The sequence below is a fragment of the Crotalus tigris genome, unplaced genomic scaffold, assembly GCF_016545835.1.
Source record: "Crotalus tigris isolate CLP2741 ecotype Arizona unplaced genomic scaffold, ASM1654583v1 scf7180000023738.1706062, whole genome shotgun sequence".
NCBI lineage: Eukaryota > Metazoa > Chordata > Lepidosauria > Squamata > Viperidae > Crotalus > Crotalus tigris.
Genome location: NW_024100150.1, coordinates 1,482,497 through 1,500,608, shown reverse-complemented (window position 1 = coordinate 1,500,608; position 18,112 = coordinate 1,482,497). Strand labels below are relative to the sequence as shown.

At 45.1% G+C, this 18,112-nt stretch overlaps 2 protein-coding genes across 2 annotated transcripts in view; one reads left to right on the top strand and one right to left on the bottom strand.

Moving 5' to 3' along the window:
* Window positions 1-60: 60 nt before the first annotated feature.
* EMC6 (ER membrane protein complex subunit 6) lies at window positions 61-1,958 on the top strand. The gene is made up of 2 exons (XM_039321393.1): window positions 61-253; window positions 1,349-1,958. The coding sequence occupies exon 2, from the start codon at window positions 1,400-1,402 to the stop codon at window positions 1,730-1,732; it is 333 nt and encodes a 110-aa protein (XP_039177327.1). The 5' UTR covers window positions 61-253; window positions 1,349-1,399; the 3' UTR covers window positions 1,733-1,958.
* A 6,438-nt stretch (window positions 1,959-8,396) lies between these two features.
* The window catches only part of P2RX5 (purinergic receptor P2X 5), a 39,975-nt gene continuing 30,259 nt past the window's right edge, over window positions 8,397-18,112 (bottom strand). The window contains exons 10-12 of the mRNA XM_039321422.1: window positions 15,042-15,107; window positions 11,901-11,983; window positions 8,397-9,363 (exon numbers count right to left, since the gene is read on the bottom strand). Of these exons, the coding sequence (XP_039177356.1) occupies window positions 9,243-9,363; window positions 11,901-11,983; window positions 15,042-15,107 (270 nt within the window). The 3' untranslated portion in view covers window positions 8,397-9,242. The remainder of the gene's footprint in view (window positions 9,364-11,900; window positions 11,984-15,041; window positions 15,108-18,112) is intronic.

Genomic DNA, 18,112 nt, shown 5'->3' with positions numbered 1-18,112 from the left:
CGGCGACGCTCTAGGCCTCTCGTTCTCGATGGCTCCAAACGCCTCGCAAAAGGGCCATCGAGGGGGGGGCGGTGTTGCCAAGACTCTATGGAAGACGCGCGGAGAGACCGGCTGCGACGTCGGCAGCGTGGGAAGGCCGTCGCTCCCAGAATCCTTTCTGTTCCAAGATGGCGTCGGCTGCCTTTTTTCGGTGAGGTCGGGAGAAGCGAAACCGGTTGGGCCAAAGCTGGGAGAGGAGAAAATACGTAGCGAGGTAAGAGGAATGTTGGGTTGAAACACGGGAGGAAAGAAAAAAGGAGGCTTTTAATTTTTATACGTTGGGGCAGCATTGACGTCGTTAAGTGAGAACTTTCCCACGGGTCTGACGTCATTACGGGGGCCTGAAAGGAGGTCTGGCTTGGGCCAAAGGGGGCTTCTCTGCCTTAAAAACAGATATTTAACGTCCCCTTTGCATTTCCTGATACTGTGTAGATAAGTCCTCAACTCACGACCACAGTTCAGCCCAAATATTTATGTGGCTGAGTGAGAAACTTGTTAAAGGAGCTTTGCCCCGTTTTACGACCTCTCGTGCCAGTGAAGCGAATCCCTGCATTTGTTAAGTTAGTAACACGGTTGTTAAGTGAATCTGGCTTCCCCATTGCTTGCTGTAAGGTTGCAAAAGGGGATCATGTGATCCAAGGACGCTGTGACCTTCATCAATGTGAATTTTGATCACGTGACCATGGGGATGCTGCCATGGTTGTGAGGATGAAAAACCTGTCATGAATCAAGTTCAAGTCTGTCCAGATCCTCCTATATCCTAAGCCTGTCTTCTGGAGTGTTGGCTATTCCTGCCAGCTTGGTTGCAAAATTGATGAGTTCCCCATCTATCCCCTCGTCCAAATCGTTGATGAAAATGTTGAAGAGCACTGGGCCCAGAACAGCCCTGGGGCACCCCACTACACACTTCCCTCCATGTAGATGCGGTTCCATTGAAGACCACATGCTGAGTACGGCCGGTCAGCCAGCTACGGATCCATCTCTTGGTGATGCTATCTAACCCGCATTTTTCTATCTTGTCAAGTAGTAGGTTGTGATCTACTTTATCAAATGCCTTACTGAAGTCCAAGTAAATTATGTCCACAGCATTCCTCTGTTCCACTAATTTTGTCACTTGGTCAGAGAATGCAATAAGATTTGTCTGGCATGATCTATTTTTGACAAACCCACGTTGGCTTTTAGTAATGACTTTGTAACGATTAATCAAATCTGTTTCTCGTTTGTTACCTGGCTCCGTTGAAGGGCATATCTTGGGTTTTCCAAGAAACAAATCTGCACCCGTGAATGATTCCACTTTTTTTCCTCTCAGAAAGCACAGTCCTGAAGGAGGGGAGCTGCCCCGCCACTCCCAGTCGAAGCCATGGCCGCCGTGGTGGCCAAACGGGAAGGCCCCCAGTTCATCAGCGAAGCAGCCGTCCGGGGGAACGCAGCCATCCTGGATTATTGCAGGACCTCCGTCTCCGCTCTGTCAGGAGCCACCGCCGGCATTCTCGGCCTCAACGGCCTCTACGGTTTCATCTTCTACTTCCTGGCCTCTGTCTTGCTGTCAGTGCTTTTGGTGTTAAAAGCCGGACGGCGATGGAACAAGTACTTTAAATCCCGAAGGCCTCTCTTTACCGGGGGGCTGATCGGAGGGTTATTCACCTATATTCTTTTCTGGACTTTTCTCTATGGCATGGTGCACGTTTACTAGGAGGAGGAGAAGGAGGAGGAGGAGGAGGTATAGCCAGAACAGTTCTGAGGAGCGTGGTCCAGATAGGTCCATTCCTCTCTGGTGCCCTAAAACTGAGGATCCTGGCCCGCTGCTTGCACCCTTCGGCCGCTGCCTAACGTATGTCAGAATGCAAGCCTGTAGAATCCTGCTAATTAAACAGAATGTGAACCCCACCCCCAAACCTTTAAAAATGACGTGTAAATAACCTGTCCTCCAGTCCCGAGGATGTTCCGTTCTTCTCGTTTTATCCCTCAGCCAGACTTATTCCCTCTCTCTAGAATTCTGTTCTAACACCCTTAGCCAACCTTTGGAGACATTCACTGCAGTGTAAGCAAATCTACTATTTTTTTTGGGGGGGAGGGAAATTCTACATCAATATTCAGTGCTTGATCTGTTTTGTATGCATCTTGGTTGAAAGACTTCAGAAGGAAAAAACAACAGTTTTCATAGCCCGGTTACAGGCAGGCTGTGTGTGGAGGGAGGGACACTTGGCCTGGAGCTACTACTTACTTCCAACGAGTTTGCAACAAGTTCAGTGGGAGCTTTGTTGTGGGGGGGGGGACATCTGTAGCTGTCTCCATGTTCACAACCCAGCCGGTGCGGCCAAAGGCGATTGTTGCTGGATCTTAACGTTCAATCTCCATGAGTTCAAGACCCATGGAGACCCAGGTTTCTCATCCCTGCCCAATGCAGTACAGGGCTCTCCAAACTTGGCACCTTTAAGACTTGTGGACTTCCAGCTCCCAGAATTCCTGAGCCAGCCATGGCTGAGGAATTCTGGGAGTTGAAGTCCACACATCTTAAAAAGTGGGAGACTTTGGAGACCCCTGGGGTACTGCATGTAGGACTGCAGGCCTACCTGCCCTGGGTTTAAGAAAAAGAATCAGAAAGATAATTTATTACTCCCTATCCTTTTAACCTTCATGCCACGATAGCTCTAAAGTTATGGCTCTTGAGCGTCTCTCCTCTTAAATCGGAATGGAATTGCCCTCCCAGTTGCTCGATCTTGATAAGTCCCAGAAAACTATAAATATCGAATAGTCTTGGAATTTAAAAAACTCGGATTTGTTGGTTTTATTTTTGAGCCTCTCAAATGCTGCCCTCTGTTGGGCACAAGGTGCTAGGTCGGGGGTAGGCAACCTTGGCTCTTTCATGACTCGTGGACTTCAACTCCCAGAATTCCTGAGCCAGCCATGCTGAGGGGAAAGGGAGAGGTTTCCAAGCTGAGCCATGCTGGCTCAGGAATTCTGGGAGTTGAAGTCCATGAGTCAATAAGGGGGCCATAGTTCCCAGATGCTGGCTCAGGAATTCTGGGAGTTGAAGTCCACAAGTCATAAAGGCGCCATAGTTCCCCCATGCTGGCTCAGGAGTTCTGGGAGTTGAAGTCCACAAGTCACGAAGGGGACAAGGTTGCCTACCCCTGTGCTAGGTTAAATTAAGAAGACGTAATGCTGCAACTGAGGCCGGAAGGATAATGCCAGTTTGGTGTGGTCCTTGGTGCTCTCTAAGCTTGGTGGTTTTCTTACAGACATTTCTTTACCCAACTGGGTAACATCATAAAGCTGTGGTGGCACAGTGGTTAGAAAGTGGTATTGCAGGCTAACTCTGCCCACTGCCAGCAGTTCGATCCTGACCGGTTCAAAGTTGACTCAGCCTTCCATCCTTCTGAGGTCGGTAAAATGAGGATCCAAATTGTTGGGGGCAAATAGGCTGATTCTGTAAACTGCTCAGAGAGGGCTGTAAAGTAGTATATAAGTCTAAATGCTATTCCTAATGCTTCCTTCATTTCCTTCTTTTTCTCCCTCCCTCTTCTCCTTCCTTCCTCCCTTCCTTCCTATGGTGGCGCAATGTAACCATGTAATATTGCCGGCTAACTCTGCCGACTGCCAGGAGTTCGATCCTCACCGGCTGAAGGTTGACTCAGCCTTCCATCCTTCTGAGGTCGGTAAAATGAGGATCCAAATTGTTGGGGGGGGCAAGATGCCGACTCTGTCAACCGCTTAGAGAGAGCTGTAAAGCCCTACAAAGCAGTATATTAAGTCTGAATGCTACCTATTGCTAGTGCTATCATCTGTGCTAGTAAGTGTGGGAATTGCTCGTTTATATATAATGGCATACCTGCCAATGCTCTACGTGTGTGAGTGACATACCTTGATTAGAGTATTGTTTTCTGCTTGATTGTTTGGTGTTGATTCCTGCTTAACTGGATGTCAACTGCAAGAAAGGATATATTCTGGACTTTTTCTTTCCTTCTTAGGTTTTTATTGTCTCTCTTGAATGGTGTGTAAATGTGCTTTACCTCTACATGTATATTAATGGCTGATATTTGATAGACTCCACCCCAGGGCAAACTACTATATATAAATAGTCAGTAACCCCCACCGTCACTTACGCTGGTAATGTTCCTTAGTTGGGTCATGAAACGTCTGCAAGAAAGCCACCAAACTCGGAGAGCACCAAGGACCCCACAGTTCAACCCTCAAGTATAAATATTCTTCTGCATGTTATTCTTTACAATCGTCCTACATTTTTTCCCCCTTAATAGAAGCACTCAGATTGGGTTAAACCAGTGTTTCTCAATCTTGACAATTTTAAGGCATGTGGACTTCAACTCCCAGAATTCCACAGCCAGCAATGCTGGCTGTGGAATTCTGGGAGATGAAGTCCACATGCCTTAAAATTGTCAAGGTTGAGAAACATTGGATTAAATGTTCTTATTTTGTCTAATGCATCCCTCTTCCTCTATTTACAATTTTTTTTAATCCTTTAAAAAAAACACGCAGCCATTCTATTTTTTACTGCTTCTCAGAAGTCCTTTGGCTACAGTTACATCACAGTCATGCTTTCATGTGCCACAATTTTAGTTTTTGTTCTTTTTTTTTTTAAGATTTGGGGAGGAAATCCTCCTATATTTCTGTGTATTTAGTATTCTCTGCACAGGGATTTCTGGACGAAGATATTAAAGTGGTCAAAATTCATTGAATTTCCCTCTCAGACGTGGTCACACGCAGGAAAAAAATCTCTTAGCATAAAGCAATTTTTTTCTGGGCACTTAAAGCGAGGTGGAGAACTGGCTCATTTTGAGGCTTCTGTTGGTGTTTGCTTTTTTTTTTCTGACAGATATTAAAAGACCCAAACAAAACTTAAGTTTTTTCATTTAAATGTGGGTGGGAAAGATACTGTCCATCTCCAGATTTTTTTTACCTTAAAAGAGGAACAGATGAATCTTTTTAGACTGAGTTAATCAATGGCTGCTAGTAACACTGTCATAAAGCAGGCTTATTTGTCCAGATCAACAACAGACCGAGATGTTGCGTTCTCTGTCTAGGCTTAATGGAAAATCCTGGCTGGTTGTGATGAGAAACAGGCTGTTAAATTGTGTGTGGTTTTTTTTTCGACAGTTTTAGGGAACGTTGAAGTTGCACAGATGCGATTGCAAACGTTTCACATTTTTCCTTTTATTCTTTACATTCATAATCCAGTTTTCATAAAGACACAGCAAATAACTTTTTCACACATGCATAGTTTTGGAGACACAGGAGAAGAGTGTCAATGATCTTGAAAAAAATATATATATCATTAGTTCTTCCTTTTCCAACTGCGTCAAATGCTTCTTCACTGGTATTTTCACGAAATAAAATTTGGGGGGAAATACGTGCATTTTTTGTCACAATCTCCCTTTTGCATTCATGGCTTCTGTGTCTTGGCAAAGAAACTGTAAGCTTTGGTCTATGTTAGGGGGTGACCCAATCTTGGCCACTTTTAAGACCTGTGGACTTCAACTCCCAGAATTCCCGCAGCCAGCAATGTTGGCCGGGGGAATTCTGGGAGGTCTTAAGTCCACAGGTCTTAAAAGTGGCCGAGATTGGACATCCCTGGCTCTATTGCTTTGGTTTGAGATTGATAATAATTCTCCAGATCTTAGACACCTGCTTTATTCTCCTGGTGCACAATTGATTTTGCTAATTATGCCTAATTATAGGAATCCTTTTTTAAAAATATATATATATATTTAAAGCTTACAAAAACGTAAGCTTGGTCCTGATGGAATTTTGGCTTTATGACTCTGAATATGGCCTTCCCAGCAAAACTTAGATCCAGTTCTGAAGTTGTGATGCACGCACGCGCGCGCACACACACACACACACACACACACACACACACACACACACAGTGACATGACTGAATTTTTAGCTGCTTGGCAACCAGGTCCCATTTACCTTGGGTTTTCAGTATCCTGTGTTTACATGGCCATGATTTACAATGTTTTTGCCGTTTACTTCCGGTTTCACACACTGAATAGAAAAGAGCTGGAAGGGACCTTGGAGGTCTTCTAGTCCAGCCCCCTGTTCAAGCAGGAGGACCTATACCATCTCAGACAGGTGAATGTCCAGTCTCTTCTTAAAAATCTCCAGTGAGGGAGCACCCACGATTTCTGGGGGTGATATGTTCCTCCTTTATTATTTTTATAAATAACTCAAAGCGCCAAACATACTACTGCTTCCTCCTCTCACTGTCCTAACAATAACCCTGTGAGGATGTAAAGGAAAGACAGGAAACGAGAAAAAAAAGCCCAAACTGCAAAAAGAAAGTGAAAATATAAAAATAGAAGTAGCTTCCGATTTTCTTTGCAGCGATTATAAATGTAAATGAAACATTATCTAGTTTAACGAAGAGAAGGACGAGGGGGGACATGATAACAGTCTTCCAGTATTTCAGAGGCTGCCCCAAAGAAGAGGGAGTCAAGCTATTCTCCAAAGCACCTGAAGGCAGGACAAGAAGCAACGGATGGAAACTCATCAAGGAGAGAAGCAACCTGGAACTAAGAAAATTCCTGACAGAACAGTTAACCAGTGGAACAGCCTGCCTCCAGAAGCGGTGAATGCTCCAACACTGGAAGTTTTTAAGAAGAGACTGGACAGCCATTTGTCTAAAATGGTACAGGGTTTCCTGCCTGAGTAGGGAGTTGGACTAGATGACCTCCAAGGTCCCTTCCAACTTTACTATTATTAATCAAAGAGAGAAGCAACTTAAAACTAAGGAGAAACTTCCTGATTCAATCTGGAAAGCAGAAATTAACCAGTGGAACAACCTGCCTCCAGAAGGGGTGAATGCTCCAACACTGGAGGTTTTTAAGAAGAGACTGGACAGCCATTTGTCCGAAATGGTATAGGATTTTTCCTGCCTGAGCCGGGGGTTGGACTAGATGACCTCCAAGGCCCCTTCCAACTTTATTATTATTATCTCTTGCTTTATAGTTTTTTTTTAAAAAAACTCTTTATGATCTATTCTCATCAAAATTATGTTTATTTTTAACAACTTCAACCCATTTTTTTAAAAAAAAACATGCAGAAATTTCTGGTGAAGCAGCAATCAGGAATATGGCTTGTGGCTACATAGGTAACACATCTGATTTAATTCCTGCAACTTGCCCATCCTGTGTGCAGGTCATAAAGTAGGACCTGGGTTTGTATGTAAATTCATACCGTAGGCAGAAAAAATAAAATTCAGTCTTTCTCCTTTCCCTGAAGTGGAGGGTCAAGACACCTTACACATCTCCACTGTGATTTATTTTTCATGAGTCGGTTGGATACTGGAGAATTGCTTCTGCGTGTTGCAGGAATTTGTTTAGAATTCCTGCATCATCCCACAGGCTGGAGAAATGTTTACGCAGCTTGCAAGGATTTTATTTCGAATTCCGGCATCATCCCACAGGCTTAACAATTTGCAGGGAGAGGTCCAAAACACATAGCAGAATGATTAAAATCTTACTCATCGTATAATTGCAGACCAGATGCCCAGAATGGGATTATTCTCAGAGTCGCTTCGAAGGGCAAAGATGAATGGCAAATAAATTAGATGATGATGATGATAATAATGACTATGGCAAAAGAAAGCAAACATAGTACCAATAGCGACGGGCGCTTTGGGTGCAATCCCAAAACATCTGGAGCAGGCTTTTCAACCAGTGGCACGGGTACCACCTGTGGTACATTGGCACCTGGCAGGTGGTACGTGACCATCCTAGAAAAGTAGTAGTAGCGGGGGAGGGGAATGAGCTGAACCGGTGGCAGCACCGCACAAGCCTGAGCGAGAGATGGCTGGAGCTGCAGGGCTGTCAGGGCTCAGCGGAAGCGCCAGGATCAGTGTCAGGATCAGTGCCAGGCTCCAGCTGGAGCTCGGCGCTGATCCTGGCGCTTCTGCTGAGCCCTGAAGAAGCGCCGATCAGCTGGAATGTTGCAGCCTCTCCAGGGTCTTGTGATTTACATTCAGATGCTTGGCAACTGATTCATATTTATGACGGTCACAGTGTCCCAGGGTCATGTGAAGTGACCCAAACCTGCTGCAACTACCCAGCAGACGGGGGGGGGGAATAAAAACCAAACACACCCCACCCCACCCCCGCTGCCAATCCTCAACAGAAATGCTCAACAATGAAAACCTCAGACAGGAGGAAGAGCAACGCCGGGCAGGCAGGCGTCTTGCTCGGCTCTGGCTTGGGGGGCACCTTTTTCAGTGCCACTGTAACTTTGAACAGTCACTAAGTGAACTGTTGTAAGTCGAGGACTACCTGTACTTTATCACTTTTTTCCTTTTTTGGGGGGGGGGGTCATCAAGTTTTTGACACCTTGCTAGGCGACTGGTGGTACTCGGATATTGCCATATCCTAAAAGTGGTACAATAGGTGAAAAGGTTGAAAAGCCCTGATCTGGAGCACCCCTTGAATGCCATTGCCATTGACAAATTCACCATCAGTCAATTGCAAAAGGCAGCTTTACCCAGAAGAGCTTAAATCCTGTGGTGAAACTTTTAACCCCATTCAAGCATCCACATCTGCCTATCCCAGGTCCTTGGGCAGACAAAAAGGCCAAATCCAGACTGAACATCTGGCCGACTATGCAAAGAACCATAATAAGCCAATCCAAAACATCTGGAGCACCCCTTGAATGATATCGGTGCTGACAAATTCTCCCATCGGTCAATTGCAAAAGGCAGCTTCATTGGGAACAGCTGACGTCCTGCAACAATATCTCTAAACACCATCAAACATCCACATCTGCCTATCCCGGGTCCTTGGGAAGGACTCGACAGGTGGGTGTCAAATCCAGTCTGAACATCTGGCTGACTGCATGCTGAACAATAATAATTCAATGTGGACAACTGTCTCCTCCAATCATCGGTGGCTCTTTTGGCATAAATTTCACAGGCTAAGAACAGCTGTGTTAGGTTATCCAGATGCCACACAAAGAGAGACCACCTGATATCCACCACGCAACTACAATCCTTAACGCAAGATTTTCTGGTGTTTGGTTTTGATTTCAAAAAGTTAAAATCCTGCAACGTGGACAGATACGCGTTGGCTCCGGATTCCAAAAAATAAGGACATAAGAAGCTGAAAACGCATCTTTTCTTGCAGCTTCTGTGGTCCGTAGTTTCTCTTAATGACTGACGACTTTGCAAAGGAGGGTCTAAAGAGAAAGGCACGGTTTTAGGTCTCAGCCGTCTGTAGGTGTTCGAGCTGATCCAATCGGGATAAAGAATCTTCACTCTGGTTCCCAGTCTGGTTCCCGTTGATGGTACTTGCCGGTAAAGATTTCTTGGCGTTTGACCTACGTGAGGAAAGGGAAATTCAAGAAAATGAGCAAATATGGGGTTCTTGGTGCTCTCTGAGCTTGGTTGTTTACTAGCAGACGTTTCATTACCCAACTAGGTAACATCATCAGTGCTGGAGAGTGATAAACTCCTGAGGCAGAGTTTATCAATAGCCAAATAGCCTAGTGGACGATCACTTAAACATGAGCCAGCCGTGTGGAGCAGCAGCCAAAAAAGCTAATACAATCCTGGGGTGTATAAACAGAGGCATAGAATCAAGATCACGCAAAGCATTAGTACCGCTTTATAAAACCCTAGTAAGACCACACCTGAAATATTGCAGCCAATTTTGATCACCCTATCATAAAAAAAGATGTTGAAAGTTTGGAAAAAGTTCAGAGAAGAGCAACTAAGAGGATCCAAGGCCTGGAGACTAAAACATACGAAGAACGGCTGCGGGACTTGGGTCTGGCTAGTCTAAAGAAAAGAAGAAATAGGGGAGACAGGATAGCAGAATTCCAGTATCTGGGGGGGCTGCCACAAGGCAGAGGGGGCCAGGTTGTTCACCAAAGCCCAGAAGGTAGGATGAGAAACAATGGTTGGAAACTGATCAAAGAGAGAAGCAACCTGGAATTAAGGAGAAACTTCCTGACAGTGAGGACAATTAACCAGTGGAACTGCTTGCCACTAGAAATTGGGGGGGGTCCATCACTGGTGGCTTTTAAGAAAAGGCTAGATCAGTGGTTCTCAACCTTTTTAATGCCGTGACCCCCCAACCGGTCGTAAGTCGAGGACTACTCAACCGGTCGTAAGTCGAGGACTACTCAACTGGTGCAGCACCGTTTGCAGAATGGGACTTTTGGTGGGCTGAGCAGGGCAGAGACAGCCAGGACAATTCCTATTGGCTTTGGAAAGCCAATAGAATTAGACTCTATTCAAGAGTCAAAAGGGAGTAGCACAGCTAAGGAAAAGGGGGGGGGGGAATGGCGGACTGCGTTGTTTGGCGACCCCCGTGAAATGGTCGTTCGACCCCAAATGGGGTCCCGACCCACAGGTTGAGAACCACTGGGCTAGATAGTCACTTGTCGGAGATGGTATAGATTCTCCTGCTTGAGCAGGGGGCTGAACTAGAAGACCTCCAAGCTCTATTCTGTTATTACTATTTGTCATTCAAAAGAGATAATAAAAAGCTAAGAAGGAAACAAAAAGACCAGAATATATGCAGTAGCTTGCCCTGCCAGTGTTGGTGTAGCTCCTTGATTAGGGTATTGTTTTCTGTTTGATGGTTTGTCTGGCGTTCATCCCTGCTTATCTGGGTTGCTAGAAAGGATCTGTCCTGTATTTTTTGTTTTTTTTGCTTCCTTCTTAGGTTTTTATTGTCTAGTTGAAATGGTGTGTAACTGTGATGATGATTATCATCATCATCATCATCGCGATAGAACTGGAAGGGACCTTGGAGGTCATCTAGTCCAACCCCCTGCTCAGGCAGGAGCCCTTATACCATTTCAGACAAATGGCTGTCCAGTCTCTTCTTAAAAACTTCCAGTGTTGGATCATTCACAGCTTCTGGAGGCAGGTTGTTCCACTGGTTAATTGTTCTAACTGTCAGGAAGTTTCTCCTTAGTTCCAGGTTGCTTCTCTCTTTGGTTAGTTTCCATCCGTTGCTTCTTGCCCTGGCGCTTTGGAGAATAGCTTGACTCCCTCTTCTTTGGGGCAGCCTCTGAGATACTGGAACACGGCTATCATGTCCCCCCTCCTCCTTCTCTTCATTAAATGTAAATCGTGGACCATCTGTACATCAATGCATGCTAAGCTATGGGATGGCTTGATCTGGGGCAAGGGCCTTCAAACTTGGCCTTTTCATGACTGGTGGACTTCAACTCCCAGAATTCCTGAGCCAGCATGAGGGAACTATGGCCCCCTTCATGACTCGTGGACTTCAATTCCCAGAATTCCTGAGCCAGCATGGGGGAACTATGGCCCCTTCATGACTCGTGGACTTCAACTCCCAGAATTCCTGAGCCAGCATGGGGGAGTTATGGCCCCCTTTATGACTGGTGGACTTCAACTCCCAGAATTCCTGAGCCAAAATGGGGGAACGATGGCCCCTCTATGACTCGTGGACTTCAACTCCCAGAATTCCTGAGCCAGCATGGGGGAGTTATGGCCCCCTTTATGACTGGTGGACTTCAACTCCCAGAATTCCTGAGCCAAAATGGGGGAACGATGGCCCCTCTATGACTCGTGGACTTCAACTCCCAGAATTCCTGAGCCAGCATGGGGGAACTATGGCCCCATCATGACTGGTGGACTTCAACTCCCAGAATTCCTGGGCTAGCATGGCTGGCTGAGGAATTCTGGGAGCTGAAGTCCAAAAGTCATAAAAGGGCCAAGTTTGAAGATCCCTGATCTGGAGGATATCAATTTAGCCCAAGAAAGGGTTGCAACCCCCCATTGTAGAAAAATCCAAGTGGAAAGATTTCTTACTGGGTCAGAAGTAATAAATAATAAATCTCTATGAGTCGGGAACGCTTCGTGGCTGCAGGCAACTTACCTCACTTCCTCGTATTTTTTCCCTCGATAAAACTGGCTCTTTCGGAGAAGATACAGCAGGACCAAGTCGCAGAAGAACGCGCCCTGGAGAGCAGAAACAACACTCTATGAACGGAATGGAATTCCACATGCTAACAGTAACTTTTTAAAAAGTTTCGTATTTTCAGTTGCATGCTTATACTAGCGAGGCTTTTTTTTTAAAAAAAAATATTATTTTATTCTATTTTATTTTAGCTGGCAAGCCCAAACTCGCTGTGCCACTTAAGAGAAAAAGCTACCGTATATAATTTAATAACATAAGATAAAATAAGATAATACGGGGAGTCCACGACAAAGAGTTCATTTACTGACAGTTCAAAGTCCTGGAAAAAAAATGACCGTTTTTGCACACTTAATGACCGTCGCAGCATTGACAAATTCGCTATTAGTCAATTGCAAAAGGCGGCCTTCCTAGGAACTGCTTCCATCCTGCGACGATATCTGTAATACCATCAAACATCCACGTCTGCCTATCCCAGGTCCTGGGTAAGGACTCGATAGGTAGACAAAATGCCAAATCCAGTCTGAACATCTGGCTGACTTGCGATGATCATCATCAACAACAACAACAACAATAATAATAGTAAAATATATATATATATATATATATATATATATATATATATATATATATATATATATATATATATATATATATATTGTCAAAATAATGATCACCAAGAGAATATCTATCAAAAATAGAATTTAATCCACCAAGCTTTCGTCAAATACATTTGACATCGTCAGGGTTAAAAGGCAAACGCCGGGGGAAGTCTTATATACAGTTGTTTAATGCCTGTTTCCGGCTCTTGGAGCGTGTCATCGGCCCCAGCTGATCGAGTTGAGTCTCAAGCGCACGCCCCACATCAGCATCTATCCTCTTTCCATTGCTAATTTGCATTCTGTCATAGGTTACTCCGTTAGCTGTTTCAGAGTTGGGGGTCAGGATCTTTTTGTCTCCCCTGCTCATAACTCCCCCACCATCCCACACACGGCTTCCCTTAGGGAGCGGGGGTGGGTAATTATTTAAATTTCTTCCAATATCCCTGCAAGCCCCAAGACCACTTTGATCTTGTTTATCTATCCCTCGGGGTTGTAACGCAGGCTCATAGTCACCACCCATGCTATTCCTCCTCCCCTCCTCCTTCCCGTGAGTTCTCCTAAATGATCTACTGTTCGTTTCCACGCTCTCTCCCTTGCGCACACTCAAGATGTTTTCTGCCATTGTCCCATTGTCAGTGCCTTGTTGTTCCGTCCATTGTCGGTAAGCACCATTCCCACTCATCCCCAATTCTCCATTCTCACTCCGTACGGGGCTCTTCCCCTTTAATTGCAGTCGCTGTTTCACTCCGCAGCTTTGTGTTGAGAATGTCAGAGGGGGGTGCCTTCCTCTGCTCGACTGCGACCGGGTTATCATAATGTGCCTGGTAGTATCCTCAAAGGGGGATTCATCCTCGTTCTCATCGTCCTCGTTAGACTTTATTATATTCCGTTTTCCTTCCGGTTCCTCACGGAGTGAGAATGGAGAATTGGGGATGAGTGGGAATGGTGCTTACCGACAATGGACGGAACAACAAGGCACTGACAATGGGACAATTGGGAAGCCGTGTGTGGGATGGTGGGGGAGTTATGAGCAGGGGAGACAAAAAGATCCTGACCCCCAACTCTGAAACAGCTAACGGAGTAACGTATGACAGAATGCAAATTAGCAATGGAAAGAGGATAGATGCTGATGTGGGGCGTGCGCTTGAGACTCAACTCGATCAGCTGGGGCCGATGACACGCTCCAAGAGCCGGAAACAGGCATTAAACAACTGTATATAAGACTTCCCCCGGCGTTTGCCTTTTAACCCTGACGATGTCAAATGTATTTGACGAAAGCTTGGTGGATTAAATTCTATTTTTGATAGATATTCTCTTGGTGATCATTATTTTGACAATATGAATACCCCCAAGAGTCGCATTTTTGTTTTTATTTCTAATTATATATATATATATATATATATATATATGTAGGTCTTTGGTTGTTCGGGTTTTCTCCCGCGTAAAATTGGAAGTGTCTTGGCGACGTTTCGACGAAGTCCCATTCGTCATCTTCAGGCTGGTGTTTTCAGCTTCGTGCTGCTCGAAGCACGAAGCTGAAAACACCAGCCTGAAGATGACGAATGGGACTTCGTCGAAACGTCGCCAAGACACTTCCAATTTTACGCGGGAGAAAACCCGAACAACCAAAGACCTACATACAAACACCCGCGAAAACCTCAGAAAACATATATATATATATATATATATATATATATTGAAGGGACCTTGGAGGTCATCTAGTCCAACCCCATGAAAGAGCCAAGGTGGCGCAGCAGTTATAATGCAGTACTGCAGGCCACTTTAGCTGACTGTGTTCAGCAGGTCAGCGGTTCAAATCTCACCGGCTCAAGGTTGACTCAGCCTTCCATCCTTCCGGGGTAGGTAAAATGAGGCCCCAGATTGTTGGGGGCAATGTAAATATATATATATACATTGCTTACTGGTGTACACCGCTTAGAGAGTGCTTGCACTTAAAGCGGTATATAAGTCTCATAAATAAATAAATAAATGATTCCGGATTCCCTCATTGACTTTGTTTGTTGGAAGCCAGCTGAGAAAGTCACAAACCGGGGAAACCATGTGATGCCACAATGCCACAACCATGTAATAAATACATGCTTGTGATCAAGCTTCTGAATTAGGATCACACGACCGTGGTTGTAAGTGACTTGTTTCAGCGACGTCCTTTGGTTGCTAAATAAATGGTTGTAAGTAGAGATGGGAACACTTGGGAAAAACTTGGAAAAATTGGGGAGGGAAACGGGTTTTTTTTTTTTTTTAAATGGCCTTGGAGAAAAAATGGGGGGGAAACCCCTGGGTTTTTTCCATTTTTTTTTCCAAAATCTTTTTTTTTAAAAAAAAAACAAAACAAAACCTTTCCCCCCCAATTTTTCCCTGTTTCCCCCCCCCCCCGAAATTTTTCTGATTTTTTGTTCCAGGCCTTCCCATCTCTAATTGTAAGTCGAAGATTGCCTGTAATCCAGCAATTGCTTGCTTCCATCCCGAATGAGTGACCTACCACTCCCATTAGCGCCAGACTGGATCCCACATTGATCACCGTCGGGATGATGTTGAATTTTCCTGCCTGAAAGGAAAGGGAGAAAGTGTGAATCTGGTGGAGGTGTGCGCGGATTTTAAAGTTTGTGCCTGTGACTCATAACCACGACTCAGCCCCGAATTTCTGTGACCGAGTTGTTGTTAAGGCAGCTTTGCCCCACTTTACGACTCATAAGCGAAGTGAAGTATTAATACCGGATGTGGGTCTATACATATGTTGTTCATAGTATGTTTAGGTGTGCGTCATGTATGTGTTTCACTTTGAGAGTGGGCAACTAAATTTCATTTTTGATGTGTGCTGTTGTGCCCACAGTAAAAAAAAAAATGACAATAAAGGTTATCTTATCTATCTTACAAGGCCTTGGTACGGCCACACTTGGAATACGGCGTCCAGTTTTGGTCACCACGATGTAAAAAAGATGCTGAGACTCTACAAAGAGTGCAGAGAAGAGCAACAAAGATGACTAGGGGACTGGAGGCTAAAACATATAAGGAACGGTTGCTGGAATTGGGTATGTCTAGTTCAGGGGTAGGCAACCCAAAACACTCAAAGAGTCACTTGGACCGGTTTCCCACCAAAAACAAAACACCGGGAGCCGCAAAACCCTTTTGATATCTAAAATGAAGATAACACTGCATATATCCTTTTTTACCTTTATTATAGGTGTGTGTGTGTGTTTGTGTGTGTATGTGTGTGTGTGTGTATATATATATATATATATATATATATATATATATATATATATATATATATATATATGTATATGTATATGTATATGTATACATTAAAAATAAAAGTAAAAATATGACTCTTGGGAATATCCATACTATTAAAACACTGATCACCAAGAGAATGCTTTAAGACAGTGGTTCTCAACCTTTCTAATGCCGCGACCCCATAATACAGTTCCCCATGTTGTGGTGATCCCCAACCACTTATACATCACTGGGTGCCAGAGGCGTGGCCAAAGAAAAGGGGGGGGGAAATGGCGGACTGCATTGTTTGGCGACCCCCGTGAAATGGTCGTTCGACCCCAAATGGGGTCCCAACCCACAGGTTGAGAACCACTGCTTTAAGAGAATAAAATTACATACACACAAAGGTTCAAAAAGGATATATGCAGTGTTATCTTCATTTTAGATGTCAAAAGGGTCTCTCTCTCTCTCTCTGTCTCTCTCCCTCCCTCCCTATCTGCCCTTGGTCTGCCACTCCTCTTCCCCCACTCTCTTTCTTTCTCTCTCTCTCTCTCTCTCTCTCTCCCCCTCCCTCTCTCTTTCTCTCTTTCATCCCCCCCCCGCCTCCTATCTCATGGACTTCAACTCCCAGAATTCCTGAGTCAGCCTAGCTGGACTAGGTAGCTCCCTCCTGCCCTTTCTGCTTCCTGCAGAGACGCAGCAAAGGGAGGAGCTCCACCCAGTAAGCTTTTCAGCTCCTCGGAGAACACTGTGAGTGCACTCTCTTTTACACACACACACACACACGCAGAGAGAGAGAGAGAGAGAGAAGCAGGGAAGCACAATTCCTCTCTCTGTCTCTGTCTCTCTCTACAAAGGCAGAGGAGGCTGGGAGCCACAGGGAAGGCTCAAAGAGTCGCATGTGGCTCCGGAGCCGCAGGTTGCCGACCTGTGGTCTAGTTTAACAAAGAGAAGGACGAGGGGGGACAGGATAACAGTGTTCCAGTATCTCAGCGGCTGCCCCAAAGAAGAGGGAGTCAAGCTATTCTCCAAGGCGCCTGAAGGCAGGACAAGAAGCAACGGATGGATGGAAACTAATCGAGAGAAGCAATCTAGAACTAAGGAGAAATTTCCTGACAGTGAGAACAATTCATCAGTGGAACTCCTTGCCTCCAGAAGCTGTGAATGCTGCCACACTGGAGGTTTTTAAGAAGAGACTGGACAGCCATTTGTCTGAAACGGTATAGGGTTTCCTACCTGAGCTGGGGGTTGGACTAGGTGACCTCTCAAGATCCCTTCCAACTTAAAAAAGACAACAACAAATCACTGCAGTAGTTAAGTCAGTCACACAGTTCTTAAGTGAATCTGGCTTCTCTCATTGACTTTGTTTGTCAGGAGGTTGCAAACGGGGATCACGTGACCCTCCCGGGACGCGACCGTGTTATAACTGTGAGTCAGTTGCCAAGCGACAGAATTTTGATCACACGACCACGGAGACGCTGCAACGGTCGTAAGTATGAAAAACGGTCATTTGTCACTTTTTTCCAGTGCCGTTGTAGCTTTGAACGATCACTAATCTGTTCTAAGTGAAGGACTACCTGTATTGCTTAGAACAACCTTGGGCACATTAAGCTACATGGATGTCAACTCCCAGAATTCCTCAGCAGGGTCCTGGCTGGGGAATTCTGGGAGTTGAAGTCCACGCAACTTAAGGTTGAGAAACATTGGCTTAGACAGTTTCCCCCAATATGACTCTGTTACCGAGAACAGAGAATAATAAGAGTTGGAAGGGACCTTGGAGGTCATCTAGTCCAACCCCCTGCTCAGGCAGGAAACCCTATACCATTTCAGACAATGGCTATCCAGTCTCTTCTTAAAAACTTCCAGTGTTGGAGCATCTACAGCTTCTGGAGGCAGGTTGTTCCACTGGTTAATTGTTCTCACTGCCAAGAAGTTTCTCCTTAGTTCTAGGTTGCTTCTCTCCTTGATGAGTTTCCATCTGTTGTTTGTCCTTCCTTCCTTCCTTCCTTCCTTCCTTCCTTCCTTCCTTCCTTCCTTCTTTCCTTCCTTCCTTCCACAAAGTAGACCACAACTTACTCCTCGCTAAGCTAGGAAAAGGTGGGATAGACAACATCACCACCAAATGGATCTGTAGCTGGCTGGCCAACCATAGTCAATGAGTAGTCCTCAACAGCACTAAATCCACATGGAGGGAAGTAAGCAGTGGGTTACTACAAGGTTCCGTCCTAGGCCCAGTACTCTTCAGTATTTACATATATGATTAAGATGAGGGAATTGAAGGGGAACTCAACAAATTTGCAGATGACACCCAACTGGCAGGAGTAGCCAACACCCCAG

Bases quoted from the DNA above. Each gene is read 5' to 3' on its own strand.
- EMC6 (XM_039321393.1), top strand. From the start codon at position 1,400: ATGGCCGCCGTGGTGGCCAAACGGGAAGGCCCCCAGTTCATCAGCGAA.